Source organism: Larimichthys crocea, chromosome VII (assembly GCF_000972845.2).
Source record: "Larimichthys crocea isolate SSNF chromosome VII, L_crocea_2.0, whole genome shotgun sequence".
In the NCBI taxonomy this organism is placed as follows: Eukaryota; Metazoa; Chordata; class Actinopteri; family Sciaenidae; genus Larimichthys; species Larimichthys crocea.
This window is the reverse complement of record NC_040017.1, coordinates 17,310,423-17,324,493: the sequence shown is the minus strand read 5'-3', so window position 1 is coordinate 17,324,493 and position 14,071 is coordinate 17,310,423. Positions and strand designations below refer to the sequence as shown.

At 40.5% G+C, this 14,071-nt stretch overlaps 1 protein-coding gene across 3 annotated transcripts; it reads left to right on the top strand.

Annotated features, from left to right (window-relative positions):
- The first annotated feature begins 78 nt into the window (after nt 1-78).
- Nucleotides 79-11,670, top strand: relb (v-rel avian reticuloendotheliosis viral oncogene homolog B). 3 transcript variants are annotated; one of them, XM_019257686.2, is made up of 11 exons: nt 79-348; nt 604-624; nt 1,881-2,047; nt 5,228-5,566; nt 6,387-6,553; nt 6,667-6,758; nt 6,869-7,000; nt 7,100-7,204; nt 7,635-7,850; nt 7,952-8,023; nt 10,350-11,670. In XM_019257686.2, the coding sequence occupies exons 1-11, from the start codon at nt 318-320 to the stop codon at nt 10,790-10,792; spliced, it is 1,785 nt and encodes a 594-aa protein (XP_019113231.1). In that variant the 5' UTR covers nt 79-317; the 3' UTR covers nt 10,793-11,670. The 3 variants fall into 3 exon arrangements, with proteins under 3 accessions (XP_019113231.1, XP_010750025.2, XP_019113232.1); XM_010751723.3 differs by having other exon boundaries at nt 82-348; nt 10,347-11,670; XM_019257687.2 differs by lacking the exons at nt 79-348; nt 604-624; nt 1,881-2,047 and adding an exon at nt 3,257-3,518 and having other exon boundaries at nt 10,347-11,670.
- The last annotated feature ends 2,401 nt before the right edge of the window (nt 11,671-14,071 follow it).

The following is a 14,071-nucleotide window of genomic DNA, read 5'->3' as shown; positions in this document are numbered from 1 at the left end:
CTGGGGGGGTTTCCCGTCTGGGAGGTGACGTGATGCAGAGGGGGATTTCCACACCGTGAACCAGCCAATCAGAGACAGCCTGGTGCGGAAACACAAAACTGATGCAAACTACGCTCCAGTCGTCAGTCGACACATGGCTTCAAGTCGGTTTGACACCTTTCCTCCGCTCCAAAGCTGGTGTACACCCTCACGAGTCTTTACCCTCGAGCTGAGACCCAGACAAGACTGACTGACGCGGGAAATTGTCCTATTTTTTTGGAAACAATTCAAGGACACGACGTCAGAAGTCTTTAAAAAGACTCCTTACATCACATGCGATGAAAGACATGGACTTCAACGGTACTTCTGGTACGTTTAAAGGTGTTAATCTGCGTATTTGTGTGTGTTTGTGTTAGAGACAGAGACACACACACACACACACACAGACAGAGAGAGAGAGAGCTGACATCATCACCAGGCATGTGATTTGTCAGAGCAGAGCAGCCAACACCCATACCCGGCTCTCTGCTCTGCTTTGTGCAGGTTTAACTTTAAATAACCACACAGCTGTGTTTGTATCATCTGTGTTTACTCACTGTTTTTTTATCCTCTTTGTCTTTGCAGAGCCGTCAATGACAGACATTGGTGAGTATACACGGATTTGTTTGTTTGTTTGTTTGTTTGTTTGTTTTTAACCTCTTCAGTCTTGCATGTGTGTGTGGCTGTTACTGCAAACTGTGTGACCTGAGGCGACCTCATGCAGAAGTAGAGCACCAGAGCTTCCTCATCTGGTGTTGTGATGTTCCATTATCTTTTGCAGCGTAAACACAAACATTAAACTTAAATAAACTTTTTTATATAACGCCAAAATCATAACAAAAGTTATCTCATGACACTTTCCATACACAGCAGGTATAGCCTGTAGTCTTTATATTATCAAAAGCATGTACACATATAAGGAACGCTCAGAACAACAAATAAACATCTGGAGAGAAAGAAAAGTGATCAAAATGAAAATAACAAATATTAAATTTGAGAGAAAAATGATACAAGTTTTAATTTTAATGTAGTCTTTTCAGGCTGCAGCTTACTTTAATTCTTAATTTACAGACCTATGATCTTCTCACTTAAAGGTCCAGTGTGTAAAATGTAGGGTCCTCCATATTCATAACTACGTTTTCATTGGTGTATAATCACCTGAAAATAAGAATCATTATGTTTTTGTTACCTTAGAGTGAGACACAGCGGGCCCTCTTCTAGCCCAGAGTGGACAAACCAAACATTAGCTCTAGAAAGGGCATTTTGTGTGTTTTTTTTTTGTGGCCACTCATAGTATCTAGAAAGGAGGAGCGTGAGAGCAGGAGGTTGCAATTAGCAACTACATAAATAGGCCTACTTAAATCATTATTTTTCTGTCGTTTGCCTGTTCGATAAACAATTTTTCTTGTATTTACATTTTTGTTGGTATGTTACGCACCGTGGCTGCAGGAAACAGATTTTTTTTTCTGTTCGGTTTGCAGGTGTCAAACGCAGCATATCTAGACCGCAGACATAAATCAGTGTGCACGGTATACTTCACAGTTGGTAACCATAGCGACGCCACTTCAGTTAGTTTCACCAGTGACAATGAAACAGCAACGGTTCAAATTATCTTAGAAATCTTATATATTTTTTGTTATTGTAACACGATAATGCACTTTTAGGTGTTCTGATATAGAAAATAATGGACTGTGTGTGTGGTAAATTACACCTATATTTCAGCATAAACTAACAAAAACAAGAAACAAGTCTCGTTATCTTTAATCGTCATTGCTTTTAATGATGAATCAGATGTGAAGTTTTAATTAAAATGTGACTAGTTTTCCACTATCTGTTTATCATTATCAATGTTTCTTTTAAAGATGACCTTACTGAAATCATCATAAAGGACTGTAAGAACCACCTTCCTGGACCTCCCCCTCCTCCGGTCGACCTCCTTCAGCCGTACAGTGAGAACCACTGGAGGCACCGACAGAGCTCCTCACCGCCCTCCCAACACGTGCTGGTGGCGAGAGGCACCGCATGTCAGGTGAGTGGAATAAAAGATTTAAATATCACTGGGTGTGCTCCTCCTGCAGGGTGATGTATTTTGTTCCAGTGTAGTCATCTGAGTTGTTTTGGTCTATCTGGTGTCTACCTCAGTGAGCAGTTTCCAGGAATGAATGTTGGCAGCACGGCAGGGTGTCTTTCAGGTGTGGTTGTGTGTTTCATAGAAGGTAAAAGTGGCAAGTTTGGTGCAAATGGGGTAGAAGCAGGCCTTGGCAAACACAGATAAAGATTTACAATAAACAATAAATAATTTCTAAATGATTATTGTATGTTTAGTGATAGAAAAGCTATATATATTGGCTTTTTAGCTTGACAAAAAATTCAGTTTAGGCAACAATTTTGACGATTACCTGTATGTTTAATGACAAAAATATCTGTTTCCAGCTGCTTAAATGTGAATATTTACTGCTTTTTTCCAGTTTTGTATCATTGTTAATTAAATATTTTGGTGTTTTGGACTGTTGTTGCCTTGGTTTCTGTGAATTTATCACTATTTTCTGACATTTAATAGACAGTAAATTAATCGATGATTAAAACTAATTGTTTGTTGCAGTCCTGGCTTATAAACATTCAGTTCCACAAACACTGATCCATGCATGCACATGACATATTTGTTTGTCATGTTTACATATCACTATGGCAGTTTTTGTGCCTCCATGTTAATATTAAACTCAACAATAGAGGAAGCTGGAGTGTCCTTCTCCTGCATTTGTTGGTGGAAGAAGTGTTGTGCATGTGTTGCCTGCAGATGGTTGGGTGCTTTGTTGTTGTACAGAGTAGTAGTTAGGCAGCGAGACAGGTCTTACCATAAAGCACGTGGTTTACAGCCAGCAGGGAGATCAGAAGTGGTAATCTGATAAGAGTGTAGTGACGCTGGAGCCTGCACGGATAGATGAGGAACTGCTCTGTTTAGTAGTAAATGGTGCGAGATTGCACCACGTTTGGGTTTTTTAGCGTGTGAAACTTTTTAAAAAAGTCTTTGTGGCCTGCGATAGAGGCTGACACACCTCCTCAGCATGCCGAGAGAGACGAAAGAGGAGAGTAAGGACTGTAATCTGACTCCTACTTTCAGTTTGTCCTTTCTGTTTACAAGCCAAACCCACCAAGGGGAGGGTGAAAGGTCACATTCTTCACCCCGCGCCACTTCTCCGATTGGTGGATCCACGTCAGGTTTAGCTGACTTCCTGTTTCCTGTTCGCTGGGCTCAGTCTGCCTTTTGTTTAGCTCTGGTGTTTTAAGGCTAACAGGTATTCCCAGGCTAAGACGCTTGCTCAAAGGCACGCGCTCAGGCTCACACAGACCTCTGCGGCTCGACAGGATATTGTGAAACATGAGCTCATGCAGGGGCATCACCCACATCTCTGCAGCAACGGTTTAATGAGCTCTCAACCTGATAAACCGCTACACAGGCGTCAAGCGGGTCAACTTCTTTACTTCTTTGTTCCCTGCAGGTTTGATTATTCATCTGTCGTTACACTGATGCTTGAAATAGACTTAAACTCGGGTGTGCTTTGTGAAGTTTTGTCGGTGATACTCTTTTCTTTGTCTTACATCACATGTTGCAGATGGAGAGAAAGTAAAAGCAGCACAGCAGAGATAGATTCAATAACAAGTCTGAGTGGTAACGGAAAGAGCTCAGCGGTCTGTGGTGTGATGCAAAAATAAGACATTAAACTAGCAAAAGGAGGAGTCAGATGAGCACACGATTAACTGATAGAAAGCACATGTATGAAGGAAAATCATGTAGTGACTCAGTTGTGCTGCTTGAATGCTTCACCTATAGTGTCATTTACCATAATGGATGACAGACATCAGGTTTGCTGCTTTATACTTTTAAAAACACGCATGTGGCTGTAAGTTTATGTTATTTTCTAATGTTACAGGGAAGTTTGTCGAACTTGTAGTCATCAGATCCTAAAAAATAGCAACACACGAAAGTAAAAATAGTGTTTTACAGGTAACAATCCTGCATTTAAAGTTTGTCTTAAGCAAAAGTACATTAGTATTATCAGTGAAAGTTAAAGTACTGTTGTAGGTAGGTTTAACTACTTTATACAGTTTGGTAGTTTAGTCCTGTGGCTCTAAATCTGAGGGTCAAGAACCTCCAAAGGGTCACAAGGTAAATCTGAGGGGTCATGAGATGATTAAAGTGGTAGGAATGACAAAAAATATGTGGCACAAGTTTGTTTTTTCTCTATTTTTTTCACTTTGTGTGAAAGTTTTGATATTTTTTATGTCTTAGGGTCTCAAAGAAATGTTTAGAGGCGAACTACTAACAACAGATAGACATCTGAAACACGATCAAGAACACAAACTAGAAACTACTACTAGAAACACAAACTACTGTTTTTAAGGGCCAGGAAGCTAAAAACGTTTGAAACAATAGATTTTCAAGGTTACCAAAAGGACTTTTATGTAAAACAATCTGAAAATAATGGATGAAAAACATCATGTTCACTGCTTCATACTTTAAAAACACATCTGTGGCTGCAAGTTTTATGTTTTTCATTTAAATGTTACAGGGAAGGCTGTAGACAGTAGTAAGTCCTGCAATTAAAGTTTGTCTCAAGTAAAAGTACATAAATATTATCAGTGAAAGTATAAAGAACTAGTTTGAATTACTTTATATAGTATTTGTGTTTAGGGAAAAGTTTTGATATTTTTATGTCTTATGGTCTCAAAGAAATGTTTTTAAGGTTAACAAGCTAAAAAAAAGTTTGAAACAAAGAATTTTGTGAAGTGTTCTTATGTAAAATCTTCTTTTGAAAAGTACCTAGTAGCTTTAGCTGTCAGATAAATATAGTAGAGAATAAATATAAAGTAGTAGATAATTATAATTTCCACTACTATCTATAGACACTGTGCCACAGTTCAAGAGAAGACCATAGCAGTTCCTACCTGTCATTAGATACCGTGGCTTGTGTTTCTAAAAGAAACAAGAAAGAGTCTGAAGCTTTAAGGAGGCTGTGTGCCAAATGTTAAAGCCACTTAACCATCCCGTCTCTGCAAATGTATCTTGCAGTCACTGTCTCTGATCACAAGCCTCCTTTCTTGTCTGATGTAGTAGAGTTTTGTTTGCATGTTTTTATGCCGCTGTCTTGCCAGGGTCTCTCTAACAATGTTGTTAATAGGGTTGTGTTAATTTCTTTTCCCATCACAGCCAACCTGCACCTTCCCTCAGCCCCTGCAGCAGCAGTCGTGCACTTCAAGAGAGATGGCTCATGCTTCCCGGGGAGCAGCCTCTCCATCCGGTGCTTCTCGCCGTGGTCGAGGCGCCGCGTGTTTGCTGACCTCTAACAGCTCCGGAGGAGTTTCCTCTCAGAACCGGGGAGGCGACACCGAGCTTCTGGAGCGTATCCTGCAAAAGCCCAAGCTGGTGGTGGTGGAGGAGCCCAAGGAGAGAGGCATGAGATTTCGCTACGAGTGTGAGGGACGCTCAGCCGGAAGCATCCTGGGGACGTCCAGCACTGAAACCAACAAGACTCAGCCTACGATAGAGGTAAATACATTGCAGCTACATTCGGTTTTTGTTTTCTTATTTTAAAGGGGGTTTACTAGCTGTCAGAGGCAGTTGGGGATGGGGAGGGCTTAACCACAGTCGATTTCTTGATCCCCCATTGTCGATCGGTGAAGACGGGTGGAGCCTCGAGGATGTGGGTTGTTAGAGTCAAATAGAAAGTCCCCACAAATCCCAGCTCAAGTGTGGTCAAAGACAGGCGGTTTGTCCCCTGCGTGCATACTAACAAACACTCCCACACGCCTGTCTTCACCTTATACAAACTCCATCACACAATGAGGACGGCGCGGGGGGGGGTTTCAAGTGCAAAATGAGTTGATATCTAGAATTTGAGTCCATGAAATATAGTAATTTAAGTAAACATTCAGGTCATTATTTGTTTTTGTATGGTTATGATTTTTATATCTGCTTTTGGAAAAATGGTTTCCCAAACAGGTCAGTGATAACACACAGAGAAAAAAACAGGAGGGAGCTGTCAGATGCAGACAAGTGAGAACATTTAATATGCAAATCGTATGCACAGATACAGCATGAAGAATACAAAACAGGCTTGGATTGGCAGCTACTCTTGCAACAACTCGGTGCTCCTCCTCAAGCAGCGTCTGCTGCATATTTTAATATTTAGTCTCTAAAAAATGTTTTCTGAATATGACAGCTCCTCTGCTTTTTTTGGAGTGTTAGAAATGATGATATCAGCACATGGAACCACTTCCTGAATAACAATAAATCACTTAGCATGCCATGTTTTTGTGTTGTTTTATAATTTTCTCTCTTCATCTTCCTGTCCTGTTCCCTCTTTCAGATTCAAGGCTCCATCGACCACATAAAGAGGGTCAAAGTCACCGCTTCCTTGGTGACCAAAGACCTCCCACACCGGCCTCACCCCCACTGTCTTGTGGGCAAAGACTGTCCGAACAATTCGGGAATCTGCGTGGTCACGCTCAATCCTCACAGCAATCGACGCCACAGGTGCACATCCATCACTTATTTATCTCTTCTCCCGACATCTAACTTTTTATTATTTAATATGTTTTCTTTAACTTTTAACATCAAAATCGAGACAAAATGTGTTTTTCTTGCAGCTATGCTAACCTCGGTATTCAGTGTGTGAGGAGGAAAGAGCTGGACCAATCTCTCAAGAAGAGAAGAAGCCAAAACATCGACCCCTTTCAAAGTAAGACACAGTTCATGATGTCATCTTTCTATACATCCATATATTTAAGATTAAGATTCAGTCCTTGATAACAGACTTCCTGACTGATTTTGTGTCTTTTCATCCCTCAGCCGGTGACACAAAGGGGATTGAAGACATGGACATGAACGCCGTACGTCTGTGTTTTCAGTGCGAGCTCGAGTGGGACGACGGCAGAAAAGACTCTCTGAGCCCAGTCGTCTCCAACCCCATCTATGACAAGAGTAAGACATCATCAGACACACATTTAAGACTCTAAATACAATCGACCTGCATAAAAAAAAATATGTAACACACGTTGTTGCATGTTTTCTTTTGCTCAGAGGCCACGACTACATCGCAGCTGAAGATCAGCTGTTTGAACCAGTACAGAGGTTCCTGCTCCGGCAAGACCGAGATCTACATGCTGTGTGACAAAGTGCAGAAAGGTAAGATGAAGTTTTATTTGTGAGTTAAATATAACAGAGAGTGGGCACAGTTAGGACAAGCTCAGCTGCAGCTGCAGGAGTTAGATAAAACCTCCTCTGCTGAGTCAGATACAAACCAGACCAAACGACAGACATCTGGATTATGACGACGATAGTGATGATGATGACTCTACGCTCCAAAACTTTAGAAGATAAATAATGAAGCTAATGAAGTACTGTTGACACAAAATAAGACAAGTCTGTGACTTAATGTGTGGGGTATTTTTTTTTTTGTAAAGCTTATTTCTCATTTTTCTTGACCATTAAAGCATCTCAAATCACCGTTGAAGAGGGCTGTTTTTCTGTGTTTGGCACACTCTCAGGATAATACTAATCTTAATAGCAGACACATTGTATAAAAATGTCTCTGTGTGTTGTCACTGATCCACAGATGACATAGAGATCATCTTCAGGCGAGGGTCGTGGAAGGCGAGTGGCGAGTTTGCCCAGACAGACGTGCACCGGCAGATCGCCATCGTGTTTAAGACTCCGCCCTACCAGGACCAGGACATCACGGAGGAAGTGGAAGTCAGCGTCGCCCTGCGGCGCCTCTCAGACCAGATGGAGAGCGAGCCCATCACCTTCACGTACCTGCCACACAACCCAGGTGAGTCAGACCTGTACAGCACTGTCTTTGAGGTTGTTGATGAGCTGACATTTACTTGTAGCAGATCATTTCCAAACCTGGAGTTTGTGTCCTCGTTTCAGATCCATACGAGGTGAAGCGGAAGAGAAAGATCAAGTCAGACATCAGCTTTAGAGAGAAATCTTGTATGACAGGTGAGGCTTGATCATCATCTTTCTTTTTCTTTATTCATATTTATTCTCCTGGTTTGTATAGGCCTTTGTATAGGACTTGTCGTAGCCGGAAAAGCTGTTGTTGGTGTCTGCAGACATTTTAACCAGTTCTTCTTCATGGTCACAACTGCCGACTTTTATACGGATCAATGAAGCGGCCATGACGTCAGATATCACGTTGAACATAAGCACGAAATCTGCGTTAGCTCCCTCCATTGACATTTCTAGTTTATCCAAACAAGATGAAACAGATAAATATGGTGTCGCAGATGGCTGAAAGATGTGTAAATCTCAGTTTTTTCACAGCACTGTTTCATTCTAGACAGTTTCAACATGTAAAATACAACGCCAGCAATATTAAAACAAGCTCAGGACTGTTTATAACAATGTTAGCCAGGTGGAAAATGAGACTATGCAGCAAATTGGAGCTAAAATCTGGCTGCAAATGTACCGTGTCTGCCCAGCTTCACAGTACCTGAAACCCAAGTGGTTTATTATTTACACCCTGTGCTTGTGCATAAAAAGGGCCTATTGTGCATGCTCGCTCACTGGGAAACCTAAATGGAACAGAGCCATTATTAATGTTGATTACACCTGCGGCAATCAAAATTTCCGCCTATTAGAAGTAATTATCATAATAACACTGAGTTGTTTGTGTAAAAACACAACAGGGTTTTGACAAAGACCTATAATTCTCTGAAACACATTTGGGGTTTGAACAAAATTAGGTTTTATTCAAGGAGTTATTTTTATAAACATTACTAATTCTGTCCACTCATCGTCATATGATAACATGTCACATGAGGAAGAACTAAAAAATGCCTACACAGGCTGGAATATACAGAGAAATGACCAAATACAAACATTGGACATTTTATGAAGTGTCATTAACGGTCACAGATTATATCTCAAAGGAAAATCCTGCACCTAAGATAATTTATATACACACAGAAATCAATATAAATTAGTGGAAATATACTATATACCAACTCAAGATCAGTCTATGTCTCATCTATGAATCAGATTTTTTTTATTTCAAGACCACAACTTTTAACCACAACAGTTTTATCACTAAATTGCCTGAGGACTGTCTGATTTGAGGTTTCATTTGAACCTCCCTGCTTCAATTGAAACCAACAACATGACTCATTTCTGATATCAAATTTTTATTGCTGTTAACGGCTGTCACACCTCGCTGCCTTGGCATCACCCCAAGAAAGTGAATGCGGGAGTTGCTGAACAGAAGACGATGTGGTTGTCTGAAGGGGAGATGTCAGACAGATACTCTGTAACAAAACTGTGGCTTCCTAAACCACAAAAGTTGCAGTATGTAAATTCAGTTTACGAAGACGGCCGCACCCAAAGAGATTTGGCTACCAAAAACAGCTGCTTGGCGCAGTCTCAACCCATCGAGTCTTGGTCTCGGCTTAGGTGGCCTTGTCTCAGTCACACTGGTATAAACATACTATACATACAGTATCCACATAGATACTACATATAAAGTAAACTCAAATATACTTATACACTGAAGTAGAGTAAAAGTAAGTACAAATAAAGGTGCAAGGTGTATAAAGAACGGACAGAGTCTGAGTGACATCACCTGTAGGTTTCTATAGAGACATTTTGAAGGTCAAAATCTGTGGCGTTGGCCACCGCCATGTTTGTAGTCCTGCTTCTTCCTTGAATGACGTCTGGGTGCTCAAGCAAGCCACCTGTCAATCAAAGCAGCCACGCTGTTAATTATGTGTAACTTTAAGCTTTAATATAATTTGAACGGGCGACTTAAATAAAAATTCACCCTCAGTACAGTTATCATTAATGGAGAAATTAGCTATAGAGACCAAAACAGTTTTTTGTACCAGGCTGTAAACATGTTTATTTCTGCTGTGAAGTTGGACATTTTAACATGGGGATTGACTTGTTCTGTAGCCAGCCTCAAGTGGACGTTTGAGGAACTGCAGTTTTTGGCACTTACACATTGGCTTCACTTCACAGACACGGAGGTTACTGCTTGGGTGCAATGCATTAATGAAAGTTTGTGGTAGCAGTTCATGTTCCTCATCACTGTACAGACGTACATCTACACTCAGCCCAGTTTATTAGCTACACCGATGCAGTCCAACACTACAGCTAGTCGCTTCATTGAGAGTATTAATGATCACTTTTTGTTGAGAGATGTTGAACGAATTTAATAGCTGTTTTGGGGGCTGTATAAGTATAAAGTTCTCATAATAACTGACCTGTAATCATGTTTCCAACAGGTCGTTATTTTCTCTGTAACACAATCTGTTTCCTCTCTCTGCAGTAGAAAGTGGACCTGCAGTAGAGCAGCCGTTCCACTTCCCTCAGCCTGAAACCATGTCTCTAGACGAGAGGCTCTGCGTTCCCCAGGCTGGGGCCTCCGCTTCAGGGGAAATGTGTTACAACGAACCCCAGGATTCAAACAATGACACCGAGGAGTCTATCATCCTCAATCAGTTGCTAGACATGCCCGGATTATGTGAAATAATTTTCGACCCGAGTTTCGCCGCGTCCATGTCCACCGGATTTGAGCCGGGGCCTGATGCCAACTCCACGTTTCCCAACATGGATATGAACTTCAACCAGAGCGTTGGCTCGTACGGTCAGGACTTTTCCCTTTACAACGACTTGCAGTTCAACAGGCTCGTCAACGAGCACCAGACGCCACAGTCTGAGGCACAGGACAGCCCCTCCAACATGGTTCGTGTAAAGACAGAAGAGGAGCTATGAAGACTCTTACACACGCTCACCGTCCACTAAAAGAATAATAAACATTTTGGGAAATATGCTTATTGCCTTTGGAAACAGGATAGCTGACCTACTGCTGGATTCACATATTTAGCCTACAGACATGAGAGTATTCATCTAACTCTCAACAAGAAAGGGAATAAACATATTTCTCAAAATGTTCATCCATGAACCGTCCGAGCCAAACAAGATAATATCCCCAATCCAAGACGAAGCAAAAGGCCTCCTTTGCTCCGGCTGCTTTCACTGTGAAATGTGTCTGTAGACTCATTTAGTTTCACGACTCTGCACTGTCGCCCTTGCTGGTCAAGGCTCTAGCAAGCAGTAGCAGGTTAATATTTCCTAAGTAATAAATGCTGCTAGCATTAATGTTCAAGGCTTAAGGTCAAAGGAAGGTGATTCTCACAGTCAGCATGGAGCCTAAAAGGAGAACTCGTGAATATATTAAACCTGGATAGGTTTAAACAGTAGAAACCATCCAACCTTACATGAATTGCTGTCTATCTGTAAATCATTGATTGGGTCAGACCCGTCATGTAACGTCTGTTGTCGGCAATGTGTAGTTCAAGAATAGTGAGTAGTTTCAGATCTGTTCTTTATTGCTCTTGTCTGCTGTTGCTCCCTGTTGATGCCGTCGTCACACCAGCTGGCTTGTTTAATATTTAATCAACTTTAAAACACAATAGAAAACCAGTCCCTCTAGTATTCATAGCTCTGTCTGTGTCAGTTCCTATTGTTCCACAGTTTCACTCTCGTGCTGAGCATTCAAATTTCCACTCGCAGCTTGTCCATGTCCGCCCCCTCACTGTAACGCTGTAGTAATATTGCAGAAGAGCTGTAAATAAAATGTCAGTCTGTTATTTTTGTCATGTCGTTACTTCCTCTGAAACACACTAATCCTTTTATGATGATTTGTTTAAGGCTGAAAAAAAAGGGGAAGAAGACTCTTGAATGTGACCTATCTTTAGCTTCCTGCCTACACACATTCCTAACCTGCTCGCTCACTTACAAAAACAATAAATCTTGGCGAGCAGATGGGTTTATGGTTTTTTTTTTTTAACATCTGAGCAAGGTCACAAGACAATGTTGTATGACTTGTTTGGCCAAGGAGTAACAAGAACGCTCAGATGAAAAATGTTCTTTGTTTACAGTCATCCGATACTTAGTCACAGCGTCTTAACCTTACTTGAGTAACACTCAAGTGTTTTTTTTTTTCCTTCAAAAACTCACACAAGTCACATCTTACAGTAATCCAGGCTGAGAAATTCTCTATTTCTCCTTTTTAGTTTGTGGTTTCTCATGAGAAACTGTATGGCCAAAAGCTTATTGGGAAACTTTGCCTCTTTAGAAAGTGTTATAGATTGTGACAGACTGGGAACTACATCATTACCTAATTTTAAACAAAGTTCAATCTTGAGCATGTTCTCAAAGATAAAATCATTTCATAAATTATGATCAGCATTTTTTCCAGCAGTAGCATTTCTATGTTTTTAGTTTTTATTGTCAGTGGCGTAGTCCTGCCTTCACACGACAGATGCTAGTTGCTTTCCTGGTGTATTTCTGACAAATTAGCCTCTCAGAGTGTTTGCTGTATAGATATAGTTGGTAGGATTATAACTTTAATGATTATTTTTAGTATCAGTTAAATCATTATTTTTGTCCATACAATATCAAGAAAACAGTAAAAAAAACAACTATGAATTTTGTCTGACAGTCCAGAAAATAAAACATATACACTTTTAAACGATGGCAAATCCTCACATTAAAGTTGAAACTAGTATATTAAGATTATTAAAATAGTTTCTAATGGTTGTCTCTCTCTGAGAAATAACCAAACACAGGTGACAGATGTTTAATTTCAATTTTTAACACTGTCAGTCATCCATGTGCGTGCCTGGTTACCAGTTGTTGCTGAGAACAGGTGTTCCCTTTTAAGGCTGTGCTCGTCACTGTTGAATTGACCTGAATACAGTTTACGGTGACAGGGAAACTCCGCACTGGGCCAGCTTCCAAGGCCTTTTATCCAATGTACACACACAGATAAACACGTGACTTCCTGTAAAATGGTAACACCGCTGCTGCTGCTGCTAGGACATGTCCAGACACATTCACACATGGTCATCCTCTCTGCTAAAGTTTACTAAAGGCTTAAACTTAGGAAGTATTAGCACACGTTGATTTGTGTGAAAGATTAGTTATTGCCTGGGTTTTTGTTTTTTTTGCAGAGACTGTGGTGTCCATAAAACTTTTAAGGAATAGTCCTTCTTCCTCTCTTTTGCTGAGAGTTAGATGAGAGGAACATGAGGCTTTAACCGGCAGCTGGTTACTTCAAGCACCTAACAAATAGTCGAGCACATTACTGGTAGGTGGATGCACAGAAGCAGGGGAGCTGTTTCTGCTGCTGTAGCTTACAAACATGAGTGGGAAGAATTTTCTCATTGCATGACATTCAGAAAAAATAAATAAGCACTACCAAAAATTTAAACTATTCCTCTACAGTGACGTCTACAAGCGTGACATCTTTATGGAGGTTTGGTTTGCCATGAGACTGACCTTTGTTGTTAGAAGTATAAATAACTGTTTGAAGGTTTCATCAACCTCGTGACCGGATGAAACATGAAGACAAAACAAATGAGGAAGCTTATTTGTTAAAATTAATCTAATGAGGTAAACCAACATTCATTCCAGTATTCATGTAACTATATAAAGCTATTTTAACGCAACATAATAATAATAATAATAACAAAAAATAAAATACTAGTTTCAGATTGTACCCCAGCTCTCAGGTTTGCGGTTTGTGGAGGTGTCAGTTTGTGGAGTCTCTGGGGAATACTGTGCAGGCATGATGAGTCATGTGTGGTGGAAACAATCAAATATAGAAATGAAGATGCTGAGAGATGCTATCATGGAGGTCGTGTGGTTTAAAAAAAAAAAAAAAAAAAAATCAGATCTACGCCTTCAGCATGGGGAGGTGAAACTTCCACTCACACAGATTATAAATTAACTGGGCTTTGACTGGATTCACACCCACTCTGTCAGGTCAACACGCCTGTTTATCAGAGACTGGGAACTTACTGGGAAATGACATGCGTTTTGGAAAATGACATATTACTCATTGTACTGACCTAATGCTGATAGCGCTAAAAAGTTTTATCACAGTGAATTTTATTTTGCAATATGGGTAAATACTGAAGTGACAAATCAATGTGGTACATCAACTTTTATGCAAAAATCTATATTGCCATGAAGCAGACTCAGTAA